Source organism: Chlorocebus sabaeus, chromosome 16 (assembly GCF_047675955.1).
Source record: "Chlorocebus sabaeus isolate Y175 chromosome 16, mChlSab1.0.hap1, whole genome shotgun sequence".
Classification (NCBI taxonomy): domain Eukaryota; kingdom Metazoa; phylum Chordata; class Mammalia; order Primates; family Cercopithecidae; genus Chlorocebus; species Chlorocebus sabaeus.
In genome coordinates, this window is record NC_132919.1 from 15585605 (window position 1) to 15597489 (window position 11885).

Genomic DNA, 11885 nt, shown 5'->3' on the forward strand with positions numbered 1-11885 from the left:
AAACTCCTGACCTTGTGATCCACCCGCCTCGGCCTCCTAAAGTGCTGAGATTACAGGCATGGGAAGGTGCCTTTTAAGTTATAGTGCATATAGTTATAACTAAGCTGTGAATTCAGAGCTGTAAAAATAAAGCAAAGAAACCACATTTTGTTTGAGTCAGCAATCTTTAGGTCTCTACTGAGTTATCCTAAATAAAATCTTACATTAGTCCCTAACCATACTTAGTCCCTACATTCTAAATATAATCCTACTTCCTAAAGAAAATCATGCTTTCCCCTAATTCTCCGTTATCTAGATGTTGCTTTGGTTAAAGGAAGAATACAAATATCCTGCCAAAAGGTATTCTGTTTGGTGCAAAAGGTGAGTAAACACAAAGCACATTCTACCAGAAAAAGTTTTAACTTTTTACAGTATTGTTAACTTTTTACATACTTGTTACAGAACTATAACAGTATGCAGGCAAGCAGAGGCACTCTAGGACTGAATTCTCTATGCTTTGTTACCTTCTTTGCTCTCTTTGTTTTCTGGTAGCTGTGATTGGCACAGGTCATGGAGATTATCATTCTCTGAGAGAAGTATAACTCCAATGTTCATCTTTTCTCGTTCTGCTAAGTTCATCTGTCCCAGTTCTTTGGTTGCTGACTGATTTTCAGGCATTGATGGTGATACAGATGGACATTTATCATCAACGTTCAGAATCTTGGATCTCTGACAAGTCTTGTCACTAAGGGTCAAATTAGTAGGATGCCAATCTGAAAAATCCGAAAATGAAGTTTTCATTTTTAGGATGTAAATAACACAATAATCTGACTAACCTGTATACATGCTTTCTTCACAGAAACAGTCCTACGTCCTGCTCTCTCCCAAAACACACTACGCATTCAGGCTTATTATATTTTACATGTCCTATGCTTGCAATTCATTCAGGTAAGTTTAATTAACTATCATCTCTCACTTTTCTACATTTTTACTGTTTACTATTACTTACTTTTATTCACTCAGCAGTCTCTATTACATATTTTGCTTTCTGTTAAGAATCTTCATGGATATAAATTTTTTATAAACAGAATTTATGTGTAACCATTTTAAGCTTAAATATACATGACAGCATTGTGTGTATGTATTGTAGAGACACAGGATTTACAAAAATTCATAACAAATATACTTTGAAAACTATTCTAATTATAATGAGATGGTCTTTCCTCAATGCACCACTATCTTCAGAATTTACTTTCAAATACTTGGATAAACTTCATACATTTATTTGCAAAATGAGAGCCATAAGGGCCCTAACTGTTCCCATGTAAAAACAGGATTAGTCTAGGACCACACTAGATCCAAAGAGCACACAGTGCCACGAGACAGGAAAGGAATACGTAACAAAACTATTTTCCTTTTTCCTATATAAACAAAATTGCTGGGATTTAAATTTTTTAAGACAAGTGAAAGAAAAAAGCCAAAAACACAGAAGTGAAACTTTGAAGTCCATTTCATCATAAAGGGCACATTTATTCACAACCACATATGTGGTTTAAAATGTTGGCTCTAAATTATGATCTGAGAATCTCTGGAGTTTCAGGCCCGGGCAGGGCAGCCAAGACGTCAAATAATACAAAATGTTACTTGCCATCTTCACTCTCGATCTCTTTCAAGTGTACAGTGGAGCTTTTCATGACATGGTGTGTCATAACATCATAGCTCTAATGGTGACTGGGTCATAGTTCTAAAGGCTATTGGAATGTATGGCTGTGCATGCTTGTTTTTCAAATATTTTAGTTTTTGTTTCTAAAACAGTAAATATCAAAAGATACAACCAACTTAAATAAAAGCTCTTTGGAATCTGCAATCATTTTTATTTATTTTAATTATTTATTTATCATCATGAAGACAGTTTAATTGAGACTCAGTCATTTGATAGAAAACCAGAGCTTCCTGTGTCAATAAGGACTGACCTCAAAAATGTAATGTGACCAGATAAAAGAAAGTTGCAAAATATGTAGAGTGTACAACAATTTATATACAATTTTAGGACAAGAAAACAAATTCTACATATTATTTATGATCATACACATATGTAACAAAATGTTTTAAAAGGGAATGTACATGATAAATGCTTAATTCAGGGTGTCGGTTACCTCTAGGCAATAATATTTAATCATATAAAATACTTCCTTTTTTTGAAGTATTATCTCATTTTACCACCCTCCATCATATCCACCTTCTTCTTTTCCCTTTATTTACTCCTATACTCTCTGCCTTTCACATTCTTTATTCCCCCTTTTACTCTTATTCTCTTCCTTCTATCCTGACATTGCATATCTAGGGTTCAGTACTATCCACAGTTCCAGGCATTCACTGGGGGGTCCTGGAACATATTGTCCATGGATAAGCGGGGAAAACTGTACATTTTGTTGTGTAGGTCTATGGGTACTGTGCTATGTTATATGGCAAAACATAGGGAAGAGATCAAGGACAAGGATCTTTGCAAAGGCTTTTCAGCTGCCAGTGGAGAAGAGCTCAAGGGAGACCAATGTACTCACTCTCACTAATCCTCTTCTGGGGCAGATGCTGGTTATGTTTACTTAGTTCTAGCTATTTTCTCTAGCACAAACAAGGCTCAAATTCACCTCCCATTTTATCTCCCATGGAAAGAACCACTGGAAAGATCACTCCCTTAAAGAGCTTATTCACTCTGAGCCATACCATTCATTCAGGGAAAAGCTTAAGAAGAAACACTGCCACGGTGGTGGCAGGTTTCCAGGGAGAACTACCTGATATGAAAAATACATATGAACAGAACTATCAGCTCACTCAAGCTGCCAGAATGTGCCAACAGTTGTTACTCTCTCTGGTGAAAACAAAATTATTTTTCATTTCTTGTAAAGAAAAACACTGGTATTTCCTATGACAGAGCATCTAGTTGTAGATGAGCCATATTATAATAATATAGACTATTTTCAAGCTCATCCCTAAAAGGAAGACAACCAGAGAAGAATATATTTATTCACCTGTAGTGTTCACTGCCTGATCTTCTTTTTAAGTGCAAGTTAAGTATGCAAGACTTTGATTCCAGTTTTATAAAGTCCAGCTCTTGAGATTATCCCGTCCCATTGCTAGAGTCTATCTGGACCCATCTTCTAGAGCACAATGGTCCAGTTAGTGCTGTGGAGTACTTCATGATGCCATTTTTCCCCACCCTCCCCATTACATGGCAAATGTCTACAGAAATCATGCTTTCTTGGCACGTCAAGTCATATGCCATCAGATCCTATTCCGATGAACAAAACATGAGGAAAACAAAGGCAAGGACAAAGAACATCTAAAATGACAGAATCAAATTACCATGGAACTTTATTGTTTAAATATTCAAAAAGATATCCACCACTGTTTTATTCCAACTATATGACTGGTCTGGAAAAAGCAAAACTATGGAGACACCAAAAAGACCAATGGTTGCTAGAAGCCAGTGGAGAGGAAAAGATGATAGAGGATAGAGGTGGAGGATAGAGGATATTTAGGGCAGTGAAACTATTTTGTCTATGATACTACAAGAGTGTATACATGCCATTACACATTTGTCCAACACCATAGAATGTACAACACCAAGAGTGAACCCTAATGTAAACTATGGATCTTGAGGGTGATGTGTCTGTCAAGGTAGATTCCTCAACTCTAACTCTGATGAACTCTGATGGGGGTTACTGATAATGAGGGAGGCTGTTCATATGTCAGGGGTCATGGGGAATATGGAAAATCTCTGTACCTTCTCAATTTTGCTGTGAATCTAAGACTGCTCGGAAAATAATGTTATTAATTTAAAAAAAAACATACTCAACTGAACTTGCTATTATCCTAAATTATAAAAGGACAGAGTCACCTTGAAAATTGCAAATCACTAAAGATCAAGGTAACAGAATATGAGTGCTATCTCCCAAACTGAAGCATACAAAAACACATAAAGCAATTAATTTTAATTGCATACTTAGGCAAAAAAATTGATAAAAATGATTGAATATCTACTCTTATTTGATAATTATAAACAGGGATTTAGCATAATATGAATCAAAATTGGTCCATCCATGAAAATAAAATGAAAGACAATTTTTATTCTAATTTTAAATCAGAACACATTATGCCTATTTTATCCCACAATTTTGCTGAAAGGCTAATCAGATAAGAAGGACAGATTATAATTACTTAATATTGTCATAGTAACTTATGTACCAATACCTGTTAAGTATTCACCAAATGACAAAAATGTAAGCAGCCTTGCTACTTTATATGAATAATGCAACGGAAACCAGTACAATGTTATGATCTATCATATTGTTTGCTATTATATTACATAAAATTTTAAGGTAACACCAAAAATTTAGTCAGGGGCACAGCTGCTGGGCAGCAAAGATTTCATATAGCAGGCACGAGACATCCATCCTTAGAAAGGCTTGCTTGCAGGGCTAGTCCTTGGCTGGTGTTTGGGACCTTGAAATTGGGAGGGTTCCCACCATTCCCGAACTTAGAAGAAGGGAATGGCTCACTGTGCCTAAACTGTTTGTGGAAATGTGGTTTACTATGAACAATTTCCTCCTGGGAGTCTAGAATTTTGTTACATGTGAGGGAGAGGAGAGGTTGCCTATGTGACTAGCCTCCCTCGAAAACATGGGTGCTGAGCCTCTAATGAAACTCTGGTAAGGTAGATAACACTGCACATGTGTCGTCAAAATTTGAGGCTGGGGGAATTAAGCATATCCTGCTAACTACACAGGAGATGACTCCTGTAGCTTGTGCCTAGCTTCCTCCAGACTTTGACACATGCACCTTTTCCCTTCTCGAATTTTGCTTTGTGTCTTTTCACTGTATTAAATGTAATAAATCAAAGCCCCAAGTATAACTGTCTGCTGAGTCCTGTGAGTCCTTCTCAGTGAATTACCAAACCTAGGGTGGTCTTGGGAACCCCTGATAAATTGCATTATACAATTTTTTTATTGTTTAAGTTGATGTGTTACATGTGACTATAATCAGAAGGTTATTTCACAGAATACCTTTCCCTAATCTGCTTATTTTTTATTTTTTGACATTTGCCTTGGAGATTTTTGTACAGTGGTGTGATCTTGGCTCACTGCAGCCTCTGCCTCCCAGGTTCAAGCGATTCTCCTGCCTCAGCCTCCCGAGTAGCTAGGACACAGGCGTGCACCACCACACCTGGCTAATTTTTTGTGTGTATTTTTAGTAGAGACAGGTTTCACCATGTTGGCCAGGATGGTCTTGATCTCCTGACCTTGTGATCTGCTCTCCTTGGCCTCCCAAAGTGCTGGGATTATAGGCATGAGCCACCGTGCCCGGCCCAAGATCAACTCATTTCTATAGTGTTCAAAAGTCTGGGCAGTGAGTGGTGGCCCACGTCTGTAATCCTAGCACTTGGAAGGCCGAGACGGGTGGATCACTTGAAGTCAGGAGTTTGAGACCAGCCTGTCAAACATACCGAAACCCTGTCTCTACTAAAAATACAAAAATTAGCTGGGCATGGTGGCTCGCGCTTATAATCCCAGCTACTTGGGAGGCTGAGGCATGAGAATCACTTGAACCTGGGAGGCGGAGGTTGCAGTGAGCCGAGAGAACGACACTGCACTCCAGCTTGGGTGACAGAGTGAGACTTTGTCTCAAACAAAAAAAAAATCTGTCATAAGCTTGCCTTAGGTATTCACTTCATTCCCAACCATTCACATCTCATATGTTTTGCACTAGCAAAACTGAACTGCTCATAAATGCTGCAAAGTTTACTCAAGGATCTTACTTTTGCACTTGCTGCTCCTTCTGCCAAAGACACAATCTTCTGCCCACATCAGCCTTCTGCCTCTTTACCTAGAAAAGTTCTACTCACTCTGTATGCTTACCTTAAATTCTACCCACTTTTTTACAGCTTTCATTCCTTACCACATCAAGTGTCTGGCACATATTTAACATAATAAATGATTACCATATGCTTCCAGAGGGCATGTAACACACAGTAGTAGGCACTGAATAAATAATTAAGCAAATAATTAAAATGACAGTGATAATAACAAGCTCCTGGGTTTTGTTTGTTTGTTTGTTTTTCTTTTTTGAGACAGGATCTCACTCTGTTATCCAGATAGGAGTGCAGTGGCATGATCATAGCTCACTGTAGCCTCAAACACCCAGGCTCAAGCAATCCTCCCACCTCAGTCTCCCAAGTAGCTGGAAGACCAGGCACCTGGCACCATGCCCAGCTAATGTTTTATTATTATTTTTTTAAATTTAGTAGAGATGAGGTCTTGTCATGTTGCCCGGGCTGGCCTCGAACTTCTGGGTTCAAGTGATCCTCCCATCTCAGCCTCTCAAAGTGCTGAGATTACAGGTCTGCACCACTGTGGCTGGCCCCAACGGTATTTTTAAATGTTTGTATTCTGTAACACTAGAAAAAAAATGCTTAGTATCTAAAAGACATTTGATAATTATTTGTTAAGTGGACAAATGAATAAATGATTTCTTTGAAAATTCTGTTGAAAAAACACAGAAATTAAATAGAGAAAGCTCTATTCTATTATGAGCACCTCAAGGACCAAAACTGTGTCTATTTCCTGTTTGTCTCCTATAAGTTGCAAAACCTAACTTAGAGAAGTTCTTTGACTAATATGTACTAAATTAAAGGTGTCCTCTTACAGTTCAGATTGTCCAATGCATTAGGCATCACATCTTGGTAACACAGAAGCATTTTTGCTATTGTGAAACATTTTTATACTTTTATTATAATTTATTGAGCCTAGAGTTGGGCTATTTGAATATTTATTATGATAATCTTTTGGCTAATGGTAACAGCATATCTTGCTCTAACAAAATAACTGTTAACATAACAATTAACCAGCAGGTAGAAAAACACATCTTGTTCTAATGAAGTAAATATACCTCATTCAATTTCAAATTAGGGGGAAAGTCAATAATAGTGACACCTTGTTGGTTTATAAGTGTGTAACATGACCTGTACTTCTCAACAAGGAATTGCTTTTCTGACTTCTGCACTCAGAAGGTATCTTTAAAAAATAATTTCACATTAATATTAGTGCACATTGGGTATGTTTTGCAGGGTTTTGTTTTTTTTTCTGAGACAGGGTCTCACTCTGTCATCCAGGCTGTGATCACGATCACAGCTCACTACAGCCTTGACTCGCAGGCTCAAGCAATCCTCCCATCTCAGCCTTCCAAGCAGCTGGGATTACAGGTGTGCACCAAAACACCCAGCTAATTTTTTATTTGTTTTTGTAGAGATGTGGTCTCACTATGTCACTCAGGCTGGTCTGGAACTTCTGGACGCAAGCGATCTTCAAACCTAGGCCTCCCAACGTGCTGGGACTACAGGTGTGGGCCAGCACACCTGGCCATTTCGCAGTTTTTATTGCCATTTGTTTATGGTGCCAGAAAGGTATTGCTGAGTTTCCAGTTTTGAAACTAATTTCTTTTTTTTAGTGACACAAATCACTATGTAATATAGTTACCCTTTGAACAACACGCATTTGAACTGCAGGGGTCTGCTTATAAGCAGATTTTCTCCCACCTGAGACAGCGAAGACCAATCTTCCTCTTCCTCCTTCTCCTTAGCCTGCTCAACTTGAAGACTATGATGAAGAGTTATAAAATGATCCACTTGCATTTAATGAACAGTAAGCATATTTTTTCTTCCTCATGATTTTCTTAACAGTTTATTTCTCTAGCTTCCTTTATTGTAAGAATACAGCATATTAATACATATACCATACCAAACATACCTTAATTGACTATGTTATCAATAAGGCTGCTGGTCGCCGGGCGCGGTGGCTCACGCCTGTAATCCTAGCACTTTGGGAGGCCGAGACGGGTGGATCACAAGGTCAGGAGATCAAGACCATCCTGGCTAACATGGTGAAACCCCGTCTCTACTAAAAATATGAAAAATTAGCCAGGCGTGGTGGCAGGCGCCTGTAGTCCCACCTACTCGGGAGGGTGAGGCAGGAGAATGGCATGAACCCGGAAGGCAGAGCTTGCAGTGAGCCGAGATTGCGCCACTGCACTCCAGCCTGGGCGACAGAGCAAGACTCTGTCTCAGACAAAAAAAAAAAAAAAAAAAAAAAAAAAAAGGCTGCTGGTCAACAGTTGGCTATTAGTAGTTACGTTCTTGGGGAAGTCAAAAGTTATACACAGACTTTTGACTGCAGAGGGGATCAAGCATCCCTAAATTCCATGTTGTTAAGGGCCAACTGTGATTGATATTCATTTACTAAACATAAGTCATTTATTTTAAAAATTAAATAGAAGTTCCAATTTCATAACAAGTCTAATTCATTATAGTGTGACTATAAAGAAAACATACAACTTACTAACTTAAAAATATCTTTTTCCTATTTATACAAAAATATCACATAGGATGTTAGGGACCATAATTAAATAAATTTTTTTCAGACCAGATTGTTTGAAAAAATAAATGACCTGCAATTAACTTTTTAAATAATTGTGAAATCTAACCTACCAAGAAAGAAATTAAGAGAAAAATGTACAACAACTTACACACACAGGGATTATTTTTAAACTGCTCTTTCATGATCAAAACTTCCTTACTCTTACTTTTTTTATCTATGGTAGGACCACCGAAAATAATTCTCTATCAGAAGTCTTACCTGGATTGTTATTTTGAGGAAGACTTTCAGGTGTCTGTTTTTCCTTATATTCAGGAATTAGTTGCTGAATGCTATGGAAAAAATGTAATAAATGAAATTACTCTTTCGAAACAAATGAAAAATACCAAATATGTGAAATTTTTAGAGTATTTCAAACAATATTAGAGTTAATATCAGAACTTTAATTATCCCATATACTTTAATTATCCCATATACTTCAATACCAACTTCTCTTTAAGCTTCTAAAGAAGAAAAAAAGACAAATACTCCTGAATTGAAGGGAGTATATAGCTCCGTAAACTCACTCACATTAGCTTGGCATAATGGAAGGTGTCCTAGCGCTATTACCAGCAGCTATTTGTTCTCTGACAATTTGCTTCTCTTAGGCTCAATGTATTCTTCTAAAAAGCAAGGATTTTACTGCCTTATTTCACTAGGTTGTTAAAGATTTAACGAGATAACGTTTTGTAAATGCTCAGAGAAACAGTGAAGCAATGAAATAACTTGTCCTTGCGCTTTATTGCCAAAATGGTTTTGGAATCGCAAGTAAAACCCAATGTGTATTTTTTCCAGAGGTTCTAATATGCAAATGTTGCAGTTTTCCAAAACTGTAATTAAGTTCTAGTTTTGCTTATTAGTTTTTCTATTCTTTGTGGCTTACAATTTTGGGCATCACAGCTATTTCATAGTTTGTAACTAAATTTACTTGTAAATATATTATTTCATCAAACTAGATAACATCACTGTGCCCTGTTACTGAGCTCATCAATCAAGTCAAGGGCAGAAAGCTAATAGATGTCAAGACCTAGGTTGGACTCCTGTTCCATACAGACTCAATCCCTGAATCGGCAGATCTTTGTTAGAACGATGCTCAATCCCCATGTTTATCTCCAACTGACATGGAAAACAACATTCTACTTTTATTTTTTGTTTTCAGTTCCATGAAAGAGATGCAAGTTGACATTCTCTCATTTCTGAGATACATACTAACAATATATTTATTTGCACACAACATCCCACTTGTTACTCAGCTCCATTCTCACTCCATAGATCACCTTACTGCATATTTTTGTAGTGAAAAATCACAATTATTAATATTAGGTGACACCCAGTTTGCTTTGATTCACACTGTTTCTTTGGAGCTAGTCAGCAAATAGTCAAATGAACTTCCAGTGATTGCGCAAAATATGGACCACTTCAAAAATCTGTGCATCATCCTTATACAGGGGCCATGCTAATTTTCTCTGCATTTTGTTTCGATTTTAGTATATGTTTGCTGCTGAAGCAAGTACAAAGATCTCCATTTTTTTTTTTTTTTTTTTTTTTGAGACAGAGTCTCGCTCTGTCCCCCAGGCTGGAGTGCAGTGGTGCGATCTCCGTTCACTGCAAGCTCTGCCTCCCCAGCTCATGCCATTCTCCTGCCTTAGCCTCCCCAGTAGCTGGGACTATAGGCACCTGCCACCACACCCGGCTAATTTTTTTCATATTTTTAGTAGAGACGGGGTTTCACTGTGTTAGCCAGGATGGTCTCGATCACCTGACCTCGTGATCTACCCGCCTCAGCCTCCCAAATTGCTAGGATTACAGGTGTGAGCCACTGTGCGCTGCCAAAGCTCTCCTTTTATACATGGATACTCATGATTCATGGATGAGGCTTAGCTCTGTTAAATCCAACTAACATACTTGAGACTCAGAATTCTGGTGACAGTTTCCTGCCACAACTCTGGGAAAGGATAATATAGGACCTTCCATGATCTAAGAAAAGGTATCACACTGGATATAAAGGGGCCTCAGCATACAGATCTGGTAGCAATGAAAAAAGGAAACTCACCTCCTTCTGCAACATTATTTGAACTGAACCCCGAGGGCCTAAAGGATAACTTATCATGAAGCTCTTGGCTAAGTCTAGGGTGAGATAAAAAGCATAACAGGCGGAGTTTCACCATGTTGGTCAGGCTGGTCTCAAACTTCTGACCTCGTGATCTGCCCTCCTCGGCCTCCCAAAGTGCTGGGATTACAGGCATGAGCCACCGAGCCCGGTCAACATGATGTTTTTAAGGATGGAAGAAGGAACCTGAGCGATAGTAGAATGTGTCTGCTGTATAATAGGTATTCAGCTTATGTTTGATGAATAAATTGAGAAAATGGATAAACACAGTGGGGAAGTGCAATATTTTTAAAGAAAACTCCTGTAAAGTAGAGCAACACTTTTGCAATAGTAATAATCATTTATATTTGCTCCCGTCTCACTAAGAGGCCTAGGCCCCTGACCCCTCCGAGGTTTCCCCATCCCAGGTGCCATGGGGCCTGCGGGCACCACAAAGCCGGTGTCCCCGACAGGATGGCGGGCCCGCCTCCTTCGCCTGGCCATTACCTCTTCTTCCTATCCCTCTTGTCCACGCCAGTGTCTCCAGGAGCCAGGACGCGCTCCACCCCAGGGACGTCGCCCGACCGGGCAGCTCTGTGGAGCTCACAGAGATATTCCAGGCGGAAGTCGTGCTGGGGCTGGTCTAAGGCGCCCTCATCGTGCTCGCTTTCGACGGCGCTGTTTTTCCACCAGCGCTGGTCCTCCTGGCTCCCGACGCTAGGGGTCTTCCTCATGGCGGAGACTGCCGGCTTCAGAGACCCCTCAGTCCCCGCTTTTCTCCACCCCCTCAGATCCCTCCCCGCTTTTCTCCACCCCAGAAGGCCATCAGTAGCGAGCTACTGCCTCGGCCACAACCTCCCAGCAGGAAAGCCCGCGGTTTCCAATCTGTGAAAGGAGCACCGCCAAGCCAGAAATGCCAAGCCAAGCGATCACTGCCACGCCACGCCAAGCGACTACCGCCAAGCCAAGCGACCACCGCAAAGCCTCGCGGGTAAGGCCAAGCCACGCGGGTAAGGCCAAGCCAAACCGTTACACACCAGTACGCCTGCGCTCCGGTGACGTCACTGCACCTGCAGTTCCAGCCTCCCAGGAAAAAACTCCTTGGCCTGCAGGTGGCGCTGCAGCTCCGGCACCGGCCTGGGCTGGCGGATCGTCCCTGGGAGGGTTCGGGGTGGCAGCGCCCAGCCTGCCTGTCATGAGTGACGCCTCACAGCGCCGGCGGCGCACCTGCTCCTCGGTTTGCTCGGTTCAGGGGTGCGGGCCACTTCCCGCCCCCTGCGCCGCCATCGCTTGGCAGCCCCGGGCTTGGCTACGGCAGCGAAGCTGCCCCGGGATCCGCGCTGCCAGGACGC

General features: G+C 40.3%; 1 protein-coding gene and 1 non-coding gene across 2 annotated transcripts in view; both read right to left on the reverse strand.

Moving 5' to 3' along the window:
• Nucleotides 1–11359, reverse strand: part of CCDC144A (coiled-coil domain containing 144A) — a 35214-nt gene extending 23855 nt beyond the window's left edge. The window contains 4 exon segments of the mRNA XM_037987912.2: nucleotides 504–752; nucleotides 8667–8737; nucleotides 11041–11306; nucleotides 11309–11359. Of these exon segments, the coding sequence (XP_037843840.2) occupies nucleotides 504–752; nucleotides 8667–8737; nucleotides 11041–11306; nucleotides 11309–11359 (637 nt within the window).
• On the reverse strand, nucleotides 9848–9952 carry LOC119620412 (U6 spliceosomal RNA). Its single transcript, XR_005236939.1, has one exon. It is a non-coding gene; the product is annotated as a U6 spliceosomal RNA (small nuclear RNA).
• Nucleotides 11360–11885: the final 526 nt, after the last annotated feature.